The sequence below is a fragment of the Scheffersomyces spartinae genome (genome assembly GCF_019049425.1).
Source record: "Scheffersomyces spartinae strain ARV_011 chromosome Unknown scaffold_4, whole genome shotgun sequence".
Taxonomy (NCBI): Eukaryota; Fungi; Ascomycota; class Pichiomycetes; order Serinales; family Debaryomycetaceae; genus Lizanozyma; species Lizanozyma spartinae.
The window spans coordinates 338985-351695 of NW_025065051.1; the positions used below are offsets into that span (position 1 = coordinate 338985).

General features: G+C 38.0%; 8 protein-coding genes across 8 annotated transcripts; 7 read left to right on the forward strand and 1 right to left on the reverse strand.

The window, feature by feature from the left end:
* Positions 1 to 316: 316 nt before the first annotated feature.
* On the forward strand, positions 317 to 1195 carry KQ657_003763 (uncharacterized protein; the record flags this gene model as incomplete). The annotated part of the gene is made up of 1 exon (XM_043194460.1): positions 317 to 1195. One exon carries the CDS (start codon positions 317 to 319, stop codon positions 1193 to 1195), a length of 879 nt encoding a protein of 292 aa, XP_043050784.1.
* A 1776-nt stretch (positions 1196 to 2971) lies between these two features.
* Positions 2972 to 3847, forward strand: CYC3 (holocytochrome c synthase; the record flags this gene model as incomplete). The annotated part of the gene is given in 2 exon segments (XM_043194461.1): positions 2972 to 2975; positions 2991 to 3847. 2 exon segments carry the CDS (start codon positions 2972 to 2974, stop codon positions 3845 to 3847), a joined length of 861 nt encoding a protein of 286 aa, XP_043050785.1.
* A 138-nt stretch (positions 3848 to 3985) lies between these two features.
* KQ657_003765 (uncharacterized protein) lies at positions 3986 to 6942 on the reverse strand (the record flags this gene model as incomplete). The annotated part of the gene is made up of 3 exons (XM_043194462.1): positions 3986 to 6191; positions 6307 to 6334; positions 6906 to 6942. 3 exons carry the CDS (start codon positions 6940 to 6942, stop codon positions 3986 to 3988), a joined length of 2271 nt encoding a protein of 756 aa, XP_043050786.1.
* Positions 6943 to 7007: 65 nt separating this feature from the next.
* Positions 7008 to 7774, forward strand: ERF4 (uncharacterized protein; the record flags this gene model as incomplete). The annotated part of the gene is made up of 2 exons (XM_043194463.1): positions 7008 to 7658; positions 7745 to 7774. The coding sequence occupies 2 exons, from the start codon at positions 7008 to 7010 to the stop codon at positions 7772 to 7774; spliced, it is 681 nt and encodes a 226-aa protein (XP_043050787.1).
* A 97-nt stretch (positions 7775 to 7871) lies between these two features.
* PUS4 (pseudouridine synthase) lies at positions 7872 to 9113 on the forward strand (the record flags this gene model as incomplete). The annotated part of the gene is made up of 1 exon (XM_043194464.1): positions 7872 to 9113. One exon carries the CDS (start codon positions 7872 to 7874, stop codon positions 9111 to 9113), a length of 1242 nt encoding a protein of 413 aa, XP_043050788.1.
* A 211-nt stretch (positions 9114 to 9324) lies between these two features.
* KQ657_003768 (uncharacterized protein) lies at positions 9325 to 10372 on the forward strand (the record flags this gene model as incomplete). Its single annotated transcript, XM_043194465.1, is given in 2 exon segments — positions 9325 to 9338; positions 9355 to 10372. 2 exon segments carry the CDS (start codon positions 9325 to 9327, stop codon positions 10370 to 10372), a joined length of 1032 nt encoding a protein of 343 aa, XP_043050789.1.
* A 41-nt stretch (positions 10373 to 10413) lies between these two features.
* Positions 10414 to 10944, forward strand: POA1 (ADP-ribose 1''-phosphate phosphatase; the record flags this gene model as incomplete). The annotated part of the gene is made up of 1 exon (XM_043194466.1): positions 10414 to 10944. The coding sequence occupies one exon, from the start codon at positions 10414 to 10416 to the stop codon at positions 10942 to 10944; it is 531 nt and encodes a 176-aa protein (XP_043050790.1).
* Positions 10945 to 11157: 213 nt separating this feature from the next.
* Positions 11158 to 12618, forward strand: KQ657_003770 (AGC family serine/threonine-protein kinase; the record flags this gene model as incomplete). Its single annotated transcript, XM_043194467.1, has 2 exons — positions 11158 to 11279; positions 11478 to 12618. 2 exons carry the CDS (start codon positions 11158 to 11160, stop codon positions 12616 to 12618), a joined length of 1263 nt encoding a protein of 420 aa, XP_043050791.1.
* Between the last annotated feature and the right edge of the window lie 93 nt (positions 12619 to 12711).

Here is a 12711-nt window from a genome sequence, read left to right on the forward strand (position 1 = left end):
AAACCAGAACCAATTGATTCTGTGTTCTACCATGACTACATTGCATTCTCACTCACTGTTGTAAATTAGGAAGTCATTTTCATGGTCATCATAGCTCTACTCCTTTCTAAGAGATTATGATTAGGGCCGGAAAGTAGGTTTCAGTGGTCGTGCGATATGATCACTGCAATCTGTGTCTTATAATGTGAAAATTTTTGACTATTTTGGCTTTAAGTAAGGCAGCAAACAGTCCTAATTACTAAGTTCACAGGAGTGTTTACTCATTCTCATTCAACTTTGTTACTTTTCAATATTAAATAAATTGGGTATTGCAAGTATGGACGAATTATTGGCTAAACATAAGAAGGAGAACCGAGATCTCATCGCCACAACCACAGGCTTGAAGAAACAAGCTACCAAGAAGACAAGAAAAAGTGTTCTTCAGAAATGTGAAGAGATGGAGAAATCACTCTTAAAACGTCAACAGAAGGAAATAAGAGAACTAGAAAATCCTGACGAAAGCTCTGAAACGACTTCTGCTGCAATTGAAGAAGATGAAGAATTAACACCTGAAATGTTATTACAACAAATGGAAGCTACAACAATATCTCAGGTAACGCCTGAAGAAAAATCATCAGATCAACGTAAGCCAAAAAGAAACAGACAAAAAGAAAGATTAGCTAAGAGAAAGGAACAGTTAGAACAGATTAGAGAAGAGGCAATCAAAGAAGCAGAGGGCATGATAGATTACAGAGCTATTGAAATTGAAAGTATGGCCAAAATTTTGGCCATCAATAACTTAAAATTACATGAAATCAAACCTGATGGGCATTGCTTATTTGCCTCTATTCAGGATCAACTTCAATTGAGACATCAACTACTGACAACTGTTGATGAGTTAAGAAAAATGTCAGGAACCTATATTTTGGATAATAGAAATGACTTCATTCCATTTATGTTCAATGAGAAAACAAGTACATTAGATGATTTGGACGAGTATGTGGAACGATTAACGACAACCCCTATGTGGGGTTCTGACGTCGAGATACTAGCCATCGCTCGTATTTATGACTGTCCTATTTCGATATTTTCTGCTGGTTTGTCAACTATAAAGATGAACGAAGACGGGCAAAAGCCAGAGTTAAAACTAGGATATTATAAACACTCGTATGGTTTGGGTGAACATTACAACTCTTTGCGAGATATCAACGCCTAATTACGTTGGTAGGGTTATTTATTAGATTTGGATATTTGTATGTCTGGTACTAAAAGCAAAGGAACTACATTTGGGTAGCCATTCGCACTTGCAAGTTTCTCTACTTGAAACTCCCTTCGTGTGAGAAGTTGTACAGATCACCATGTTATGGTCCAATGGTTCCATAAGAAGAACATACGTTGGCAGCGTTAGGCTCGAGTAATCTATCATATTAGTAGAAACCGAAGAAGGAAAAAGTGGGTGGCTCACGAAAGGTCTCAATACGACACAAAAGGGGTATTGAACTGCTAGATCAGAGTGTGGCTCGTAAATATATTGCACAAACATATGTGATTGAACATATTTTTTGTTTTGTGTCTTGATTTAGATCGGACATTATTTGTTTGCGTATTAATAACCTGCATTTAATAAATGTCAGATTCTTTCTCATATGCATAACTGTATATAAGTGCAACTGAAAATAATTTTTTACGCAAGTGAAAATTTGATTCGAGGGGTAAAGTTTAAAGTTGGGAAGCATTAGGTGATTTACGCTTTCCACAATACTTTGATGAAGAGAATGCAGCTTTAAAGTTGACTGTTGACGACAACTTCATTATGAAAGAATGGCTCACATGTTAAGTGGGCAACAGTACTGCTGTGGAGACAAGCAAATATACAGATAACTTGTAGCCATCGCTTAAACCCCTCCCTTGTATTTAAAGTACCGGAAAATCGAAGTAAAGCAAGTCAGCAAAGTGATGTAGGTCTTGAGTATTCAAGTTACATTCAATTCATGTTCGGGAACAGTGTTCGTAATCCATGCAATGAACTTTAGTCTAAATGACTGCGTCAACATGAAAGGGGTAATATGTCAGTAAACTGATATGAGTTGTTCAGATATGACAAGAAGAATGTACCATTCATTAGATTATTTCATTCGGGCATAATAGCAGCTTACAAACCTGAGAAAAAAAGGTACTAATATTCAACTTTGGGCATTATTAGTATCAAAATCAAAAGCATTTACGAATATATGTTGCAGGATATATGTGTTGTAGTATGAGAATGAACACAGCAATATAGAAATGTGGAGAGATGCGTATGCACTACTGCTAATACGCTAGAAAATATCTGATTTCAACTCATGAACATTGCGATATTAGCCGCCTCTCTTAGATTGTACCTTATGTTGTAATTGACATCACCTTAATGGCATGTTTAAAACTGATCAAATCCCACCGAAGGGCATTGTCGGCAAAAAATCTATTGTTTAAAGGTTAATTTCTACTTTTGTTGGCTCCTTCTACAAGGAGTGAGAATAACAATATTCGCCCCACTGAGAACGGCATCATCTCCTTTCCCGAATATCTTCGCTTTGCCCTTCAACATATGAAACAATCTGATCGAATGCTGGCCATGTAAAGTATAATCAAGGTGCTCCTTCTAATTTATTCCCTTGGTTTTTCTTCTTTCACTTCCCAACATATACCACAGTTGGTTAGTATCCCTTCTCATGCCTTCTTGAAGGGCCTAAATGTTATAAGATCAACCACATCGATCACTTCTTTCTCGTTGCTGGTTATTCATTTACACCTGTCTAGAAGTCTTTATTTTTGTACAGAATAAGTGCTATTACCTTTTATTACTTAATCATGTGAGTTGATGACTATTTGCTTACGTAATTGGAATATGTTTTCTACAACTTTGCATTACTAAACCGCATTCCAGAATAAGGTCATCTCAACCGTCATCGTAGTTAACTATCACACTAGCAGTTCTTAAAGTCACTTAACTATGGGTTGGTTTTGGACAGACAAATCAGAAGCTCTTGATGCCGCATCCTTGAAGAATAGTGCATCTTTCTTTGGAAACACCAAAGAAACTCCTTCATCCTCCTCCTGTCCCGTGCGCTTGAGCTCAACCACTGCATGTCCTGTCGATCATGGCAAGAAACAAGTTACAGAATCTGCTACTTGTCCTGTAAACTATGGAAAAGGCATTTCTGCTGGGAACGCGGATGAGGACTTGAACCCTTTAAATAACATGCCTATGGCTATCTCCTCAGAAAAGGCACCTGGTCAAAGGATCGCATTGCCTACCGAAAGGACTATTTCTACTATCCCAAAGGGAGAGAGTAACGACATGGGTACATGGGAATACCCTTCCCCACAGCAGATGTTGAATGCAATGTTGAGAAAAGGTAAGGGGAATGGTATTGATGAAGAAGCAGTAGTTTCTATGGTTGAAGTTCACAACTTTTTAAATGAAGGAGCATGGCAACAAATTTTGGAATGGGAAGACAAGTATACTAAAGATACAAAAGTGGAGCCCAGATTGTTGAGATTCACAGGAAGACCCAATGATTTGTCTCCTAAAGCTTCAATGTATTACTATTTATCAAAGGTATTCCCTCAAACTTTCAGTTCGGACTTACCTTTTGACAGACATGATTGGACTGTTTTGCGGTCCTCGGGGAGAAATGGAGATTGGAAGCAGGTTCGTTATGTTATTGACTATTATAGTGCTCCAGATGATGAAGAAACAGGGATGCCTGCTTTCCTGTTGGTTACAAGACCTGCATTGGACTCTCCAACTGCTTGTTGGGACAGATTCTCACATTGGAGTTATCCCCTTTATAAGAGAGCAATGGGGGAGTTTGACGATTTGTAAATCTGTAGATTGATATACTTCGGATCCTTCTCTTTCTCTTCCTGTAAATAGGTATATTTATACGATTATTAGAAATGAATTTTACAAGAATTCCAACTGTAGAACCTATGTACAAGTAACAAATATTTACAGGATATGCTAAGTGGAAGTTATTTGAGCAACTAATACTTTTAATTCAGGGCTTAAAGTATAACCTTCAGTAGCCAATTTGTTCAACAACCTTGGCAACTCATTTCCAAGGACTTTAAGGTTGGACATCTCATTAATCATACGTTGGATTTTAACGGTTGAATTTCTCTTGACATAATAGTCCAACAAGAAATAGTATGTGTAAATGTTTGGCATATGATCCTTATTCAATTTACCAGCTTCCTTCATGTTGTTGAAATAGACAAGAGCAAGGTCGTCTTCATTCTTTCTTAACAACTCTCTAATAAGAGTGTTCCATGTCTTGGAAGAACCATAACCTGTTTTTAAGATCTCTTCAAAATAGTCCTCTCCCTTACGAATATTACCATTAGAAATTTCACCTCTCATTAAAATACCCAATGCTCTTGGAATAGATCTCATTTGTAACTTTCTAAGACCATGACGGTACACTCTGGAGGCACCTTCAATATCGCCCATATTGACCAAACCGTCGATTAATTGAGTGTAAACATAATCGTTGAACTTAGTTTGGAACTTATCTAACGAGGTGAAAAGCTCCTCCATATCAGGTATGAGACCTCTTTCCTTATGAGCCTTAAAGAAGATTTCCACAAGAATAGAGATGGTGGCCACATCATCTGGAACCTTGTTAGCAGCCATGAAACTGGCAATACCCTCAACAGCTTTGTAGTCTTCTGAATTGGCATAATGGTTCAAGAAGGAGTTCATTAAATAGGTACTAGGAACAAACATTTCATCTTCTTCTAAAAACTCTTTCAATTTATCTTCAGCTTCGACCACCCTTCCACTAGCGATGTAGCCTCTCAAAATACCATTCTTGGCATCATTAGTTGTAGGGATATCTTTGTACTCTTCTAGGGCCTCTTCCAACTTATCAAATTTACCAAAGGAAGCGAGCGAACTAATAATAGCCGATTTAGTGGCTGGGGAAAACGCAAGACCATGGGCTTTCATAGTTTTAATAGTAGATTCAAATGTTTCAAATAGGGAAGTAGCTTGTGCACTGGAAACCTTGGCTAAGTATTTAGGGTTACCCAATGTTCTAAGAATGTAATTCCAAGTTGATAACTTGGGACTTTTAAGACCATTATACACCAGATCTTGGAAAAGGGAGATAACATTCTCATACGCTTCCATATCATAATAAGCACCCATCAAAGCTTGTAATGTAGATTCTGAAATGGGTGTATTTTTAGACTTTGAAACTTCAAACAAATCTTTAGTCAAATCATTTAACTTCCGAGGGTTCTTCTCTCTGACACATTGAGAAATTCTCTTCGAAACAGCCTTCAGGTTGGGGTCCAAATTGTTCATATACAACTTGTCAGCCATCAAGGTCATCTTGTGCATATCTTTATCGTATTTTTCAAATAAGCCTGTCTTCTTTAAAGAGTTGACCACATGATAGTTCTCAATCTCACTCTTATTACCAAGGACTTTGTAAACTATTTCCATATCAATCTTGGTATCTTGAAGTATACATGATTGCACAATAGAGAAGTAAACCAAATTGATTAAATGAATTCTGCTTAAATCATTCCACATACCTCTACAATCAATAGTACGTTCGCCTATTTCCTTGGTCATTTGAAGATATTGCACCCAGTAATTCAAGACTTGTTTATAAACATTCAACATATCATCATTTGGGGCATCATTCAAGGTTTTGATAATTATCTTGGAGAAATGACATCTGTGGACCACCTTGTGTTGAATCAAAAGGTTGAGCACATCTTCAAGGGACTTGTCACCTGTGGATACGTCTTCTTTTGTGATCTTGGTAAGCAAATCATTAATGATGGGTTGAAATCCAAAATATATATCGTCTTCTGGAATGTTCTCTGACAATTGGATTTCTCTCAAGTAAGATAACCCTTCGTCTAACATTTCAATACTTTCAGTTATGTCTGTTGTTGACTCGGAGACAGATTGTCGAATTTGGTTGGAAATATCTCTGACCTTTCTATGTCTTCTAGGACCTGTTTTATTAAAGGTCTTTAGCCCTTGTTCTTTTGCGAGCCCTTTAGCCTTCTGTGTAGTGGTAGGTTGAGTACCTGGAGCAGCTTGGGCATTGGTAGCCGTTGATTGGAACCGAACGCTCGAAGCAGTCGCCAACAGGGTGATCCCAGTGCAAATAACGGGAACTCGTGATATCCCCTTGCGCAATGAGGCTCTCAAGGGAATCATTTCGTTGCAGTTATAGCCAATTGGTTACCTCGTAGAGTTTGACAAATGTTAAAGATTGAAAAATTTTCGGCTGAAAATGAGTACAGGAAATCAGAACGAACCGAACGACCTTCAAATTGTCATCCCAAGCTAACTAGTTGATGATATACGAGGATCGAACATTCACTACTACAACTTCTACAATTGCTAACGATGTCAATCATTGGCATGCTACGACGGTAAGATTTTGTGCTTAGAGAGCATTTATTGTGGTACAATGACTAAATAAGATATAACATTATAAAACTAAACATGGATGTTAGCAATCTCTCAAAAAACAAGAGTTCGTTGTATATCCAAAAACCCTGAACTTGTGCATTGTCTTTGAAATCAGTTGTCTAAACAATCGTATCATAAACAGAACATCAAATGAGCTGGGTTATAAAAAATAGAGTCTTTCGTGACTCATTATCATCACCAAAGATCAATGCATAGAATCCAAGTAGTAATGGATATATTAAAAACAAGTGAATACACATACTATTAGCTGTTAGGCACATGACAACCGTCTAGAAACGCATCTCAGGAGCAGACATCCGCCTGCGGAAGTCTTGAACTCAATAAAGTTGAGAAGAGAAAGAAGAAAAGAAGAAGAATAGAAGTAGATTTGTTACAAAAAATTTTTGGGTCTTAAGATCCAAAGTTTTGGTTTGAGCACTACTTGTAGGTTTGGTCTCGCTCTTTAAGGAACTAGTCATGTTGATTACAATTCTACCAAAGGTCCATTTAGTTTGGCTTGCTTGGTGAGGCAATGGGGGCCAAGATGGATGAAGCAAAAGCCTCTTCTGAAAATGCTGCCGAGAATATTGAGCCGTCCGCATTACAATTTTTCAATTACCATGAGTTCCTTGTAAATGATTATGTTCCTTTACAGTTAAGTCTTATCAACAAAGGGGCTTCAATAGACGTTTGCCATTTCCCCAATAATTATGTACCAAAATATTCGAAAGCATTTGAGTCTACCAGAATTGTTCGAATACCTCGTGTGTTTGATACTGTGTTCCTTCCAGATTTGGTTCCTCAATTTTCAACCATGAGGCCCGGAAATGAACCGGCTGCTATTTCAAATGGTGACCCTGAATTTGTCTTTACGGGGAAGTATGAGGATAATTATTTTGGAATGACATCTGTGACGCCGTTGGTTGCTGGGTTGATCTCGGCAGATGAGCTTCATGAAGTGGTAACCAAGATTAACGATTTTCTTTATTCAGCATTCAATCCTTTTTCATTGCCATCTCTATTTGACGGTATTTTATTTGCACTAACTGGTGGACTAGTCGAGCACATATATTACCCTTATTCCAAGAGGAAATTGCTTCAGCTTGAACTGTTTGTAGAATCCGAGATCAATGGTAACCTTTGGAAACATAAGAATATCAAAATGATTTCTCCGAGACGTTCAGGGTATCTTTCGGTATGTATTTTGAGACGCCTTAATATAATCATAGTGAAAATCAGGATATGTGAACAGAATACTAACATTTGCAGCTTGATATTCAGATTCCTAAGCCAGAATATGTTAGGCAGTAAAGCTCATTTTGTATGCAGGTCAGATCTAAATCTGAGAATTGAAATTAAACCTTTAATAGTAGATTTCCGAGATGCCCCAGTCACTGTTTTCTAAATAATGATAAGGAAAGCCGCAAGAAGAACAATGGATGGAATATTTGCTGTTAATAAGCCTTCGGGGGTTTCCTCTAACAAGATGATTCTTGAATTACAGAACATATTTAGTAACTCCAAAGTATTTCAAGAGGACTTAAAAGAAGCCAAGCAAAAGTTGAGATCTGACTTGAGTAGAGACAAGAAATGGACTCCTAACAGAATTGACAAAAAGGTGAATCAATTAAAAGTAAAAATTGGTCATGGTGGTACTTTAGACCCATTGGCATCGGGAGTTTTAGTCATTGGTGTTGGAAAGGGCACCAAAAAGTTACAATACTATTTATCGGGGTGCAACAAATCATATGAAACGAAAGCATTGTTAGGAATTTCGACTACCACTGGTGATTCTGAAGGTGAAATTATAACGAAAAATCAAATTTCACATATTACTAAAGCTATGATTAAAGAAACAGGAGAAAAGTTCGTTGGTGCTTTAACTCAAACACCCCCAATATTCTCAGCGCTTAAAATGAATGGAAAGCCTTTGTATGACTATGCCAGAGAAGGTCTTCCTTTACCGAAGCCAATCAAGCCTAGAGAAGTGACCGTGGCTTCTATTGAAGTCCACGAACAAGATTCACTCCTGATAGACCATATTTTTAAGACACTTGAGAGTCAATTAGACGAAGATGGCAAACCCAAAGAACACGCGTTGGCTAATAACCCAACATTGAATGATTCCCCGTTGTATTTTTCTAAGGAATACTTAGAAAAAGCAGAAAGGGAAAGCTTACCAAAGTGTGTTGGTAAGCCCAGACCACTTAGTGACTCCGAGACTTTGCCAGAAGTTTTACCTATGTTTCATATGACTGCAGACGTCTCCTCTGGGACATATATAAGAAGTCTTGTTAGTGATTTTGGAAGGGCTTTGGAATCATCGGCATATATGGTGGAATTAATTCGGACAAAGCAATCTGAATGGGTCTTAGGAAAGAATGTTTTTGACATGAAAGACTTTACAGAACGTGACGAAAAGGTATGGGGTGGTGTTTTGAAAAAAGTACTTGATTATGGGGCTGATTTGAATCTTTCTGAGGTTTTTTCTGAGGTTTCTGAGAACCCAAAATTACAATTTGAACCTGCTGCAGATGACAAAGAAATCAAAGAAAATTCCATATTGCCTGAAAAAGAGGAAGAAGATGTCTCCGTGCCATTAGAGGAATTGTTGACAAGGAAACGCAACATTGAGGAAGTAGAAAAATAGATGCTAGGGCAAATTTGTACATAGCTTAGTTTGTATAATATTGAAGCCAATTAGAGTGCGCATACTAAAAGTAGTTAATCTAATTTTTCAAGATCACTAACCGTTTCATCATCTATCCAACCATCTTGGTATTTATCTTCAACGCTGAAGTCATAATGTGGTTGAGAAACTGCCAACGATATTTCAGTACAGCACGTTCTAATTACGTTCAATGTTTAGTTCGAAGTACGCTAAATACCAGCACTCCAAATCTTAGTCTCCCCACAGCATTTGCGGCCAAATCATTGGTTCTTGCCGCAACGCCTTCGGTGCTTCCTCACCTTTTCCCAATAATAGAGAATATCCACTCTCAAGGAATACAAGTTTTAGTTGCAGGTGTTGATACTATTCCCTTGAACAACCGTAATGGAGTTTCAGAGTTGTGGCTTAATGAAAAGTTGGAGATAAAAAGTCCTGAAGACGAAAGCAAGGATCATTCCCATTCCCATTCGGATTTGTCGTCGGTTCACAAGCTCAATAACTGGGAGAGTACCAAAGGTTCCTTAAGAATCAATATAAATGATAATTCCGTCGTCGATATGCAATTGGCAAATACGCTTTTTTCCACTGGTCACGATCATACATTATTTTATTTGGATAGCTCTCGTAGAGGCTCCGGTGAATTGACAGACCAATTAGAAGTAATATTACCTTTGGGATTGGTCAAAGAGGAAAAGGCAGCAGTCACTGACAGATGGACACCACTTTATGAAGGTCAAACATTTACAATTACTAATTGTGTTGGAAACTTGTTGAAACAAGTTGACGGGAAAGGTGCCTCATCTTATTTGGAGAAGAGCAAATTGCTCATGGACCTTGGTTCCAAAGATACTCAAGTTTATGTTAAGATTCACAGAAAAGCAGGTAACTACAAAACAATACTAAGATACGAGGTCATAGCGGGAGGAGGTGGCTGGGGAGCTAAAGCGGATATTATAGCACTCACACCTCACGCCACCATTTCTAAAGGTGATAAAATAGAGTTTTTTATGCTAACCCCCTCAGATAGATATAGCAGTGATAGCCAGTCACTGCGAAATAGCTTAGATAATAGCATAGTAATCGAGTGCAGCCAGGAGGAAGTTTCATACAACAACGGTGCAACTGGTGATGATGCCTCAACATTAAGCTATTTTGGATGTGGTAGCGAGAAAGGGTTTACATATAAAGGAGTGGGCCATGCCTCTTCAGGTGAAAAATTGGCATTCGCCTTGAATTAATGATATGATATAATCATCCAATTGTAAATAGTTAGTCCTTTATGGCCTTTATAAACTACATTAAGGGAGACTTATTCTCTCATTTGCCTCATACGAAGGATGCTGTATCAATCTTTGCCCATTCATGTAATTGTCAAGGAGCCTGGGGTGGTGGGATAGCTGCGGTCTTCAAACAAAAGTACCCTTTAGCATACAAAAGTTACCGTGACCATTGTCTTGCTTTGGAAGATAGCAGGGAGTTACTTGGAACTACATATTTGTGCCCCACCAGATCTCTGGAGCCAGGGAACAAGAATAGGGAAACGCCAATCTACATAGCATGTTTGTTCACAAGCAACTTTTCAGAATCACCTGAAGAAATAGTAGAGTACACTAGCAGGGCAATGAATGATCTTGACCAACAGATCAAGGAGCTTCAAGTACAATTTGAAATCACCACCACAGATTCTAAAGCCTTGGTCATCAATCTTCCCAAGATCAATTCTGGTATTTTCCGTGTACCATGGGAGGAAACAGAAGCTGTATTGAAGGCTATGAAAGACAACATACATTTTAATGTCTATGTTGTTTAATGACCATTATTTGATTATCCAAGTTACTCCTTTTGGTTGCCCCAATTATTTGATGGGCATTTGAAACTTTTGGCAGAGCACATGGTGATGTTTATTTTTTTTATGAACCAATTTTATTCTATTTGTAGGTATATAACATTCATTCACACCTCAGTAAATACCATTTTACACCTTTAAGTCATACTGATGAAGAGACGCCGATAAACGACGATTATGGACTTATTTAAGTTTGACGAAGAATCATTTGCACGCAGTTTCACTCGTGGCACAGAGCTTGAAGACGCTGATGAATTAGAAGATGGACAATTAGAGCCTAACACTCAAGATAAGAACGGGTATGCAGTCGAACTGTATTTAGGCATTAGCGCTAGTCCACAAACCTATAGGGAACATGGAAATGACATGTTGAGCCTTCCTCATTCTGTTGGTTCCCGTGTAAGGAGAAGATCTTCAGTATATCGCAGACTATCCATTCGATCAGCTGCGTCTATAACCACAAGTCAAAGTTTTTTAATTCCTGACAACTTTCATAGCACCCATGATGAGGTTGAAGAAGAAGAGACAGCTTTTGAAGGCGGTCGAAAGCTAGATGATTTCGAACCTATTAAGGTGCTTGGGCAAGGTGCTTATGGTAAAGTGCATTTAGTACAAGACAAGCGTAGTGGAAAACTCTTTGCTCAAAAGCAGTTAAGAAAGCCAATAATCAAATTGAGAGATCAAGCAGAAAAGGATCTGGCTCACTCCAAACAGGTAAGAAGAACTATTTCTGAACGGCAGATATTGACTGAACTTACTCATCATCCGAATATTGTTAAGCTTTTCTATGCCTTTCAAGATAACAACAAGTTCTACTTAATTTTAGAATATATCCCCGGAGGAGAGTTGTTCCATCATTTGGCTAGTCCACTTAACAAATTAGGGAATGTATTTCAAGAAGACCACGCTGCATTCTATGCTGCTGAAATGGCTCTAGGTTTACGCTATTTGCACACTTTAGGTATCGTTTACAGAGACTTGAAGCCAGAGAACTGTTTATTAAATAATGCGGGACATTTAGTTCTTACTGATTTTGGGTTATCCAAGTCAATTGGTAATAATGCAGAAGATGAACGTTGTTCTTCTGTTATCGGAACTCCTGAATATATGGCTCCTGAAGTTTTGAAAGGAGAAGAATATGACTTTGCCGTTGATTGGTGGTCTCTTGGGTGTGTGATATATGATATGATGGTGGGAAAACCTCCATTTACTGGGAGGTCCCATAAGATAATTACAGACAAAGTCCTTACAAGCAAGCTTAAATTGCCCTTTTATTTCACCAAAGATGCTAAGGATCTCTTGAATAAGCTTTTAAATAAGAACCCTTTAAAACGGTTTGACGTTGATGGGAAATGGGAAACTTTCCAAGGTCATCGATTCTTTCGAAAGATAAATTGGAAGAGTTTAGAAGCACAAAGCGAAGACACTGTACCTCCAATAGTTCCAGTTATTACTGACCCTAAACTTGCAGAGAACTTTGATGATGAATTCACCACTATGAAAATTAGTGATTACAATGACGACCAAGGAATTAATATCCCCATTTCGGCTGAAGGGAGGATGATCAACGATGACTCCGAGCCATTTATTGGTTTCAGTTATAATGCTAGTAATAGCTACATTGAGAAATACTACTGAAATGGTGAATTATAAACATAAACTTGAGCTTGGTTCAGTATTTCTTAGATCAGCTTTATATTTCCTGTATATAGTATATAGTCGTGTTCCAAC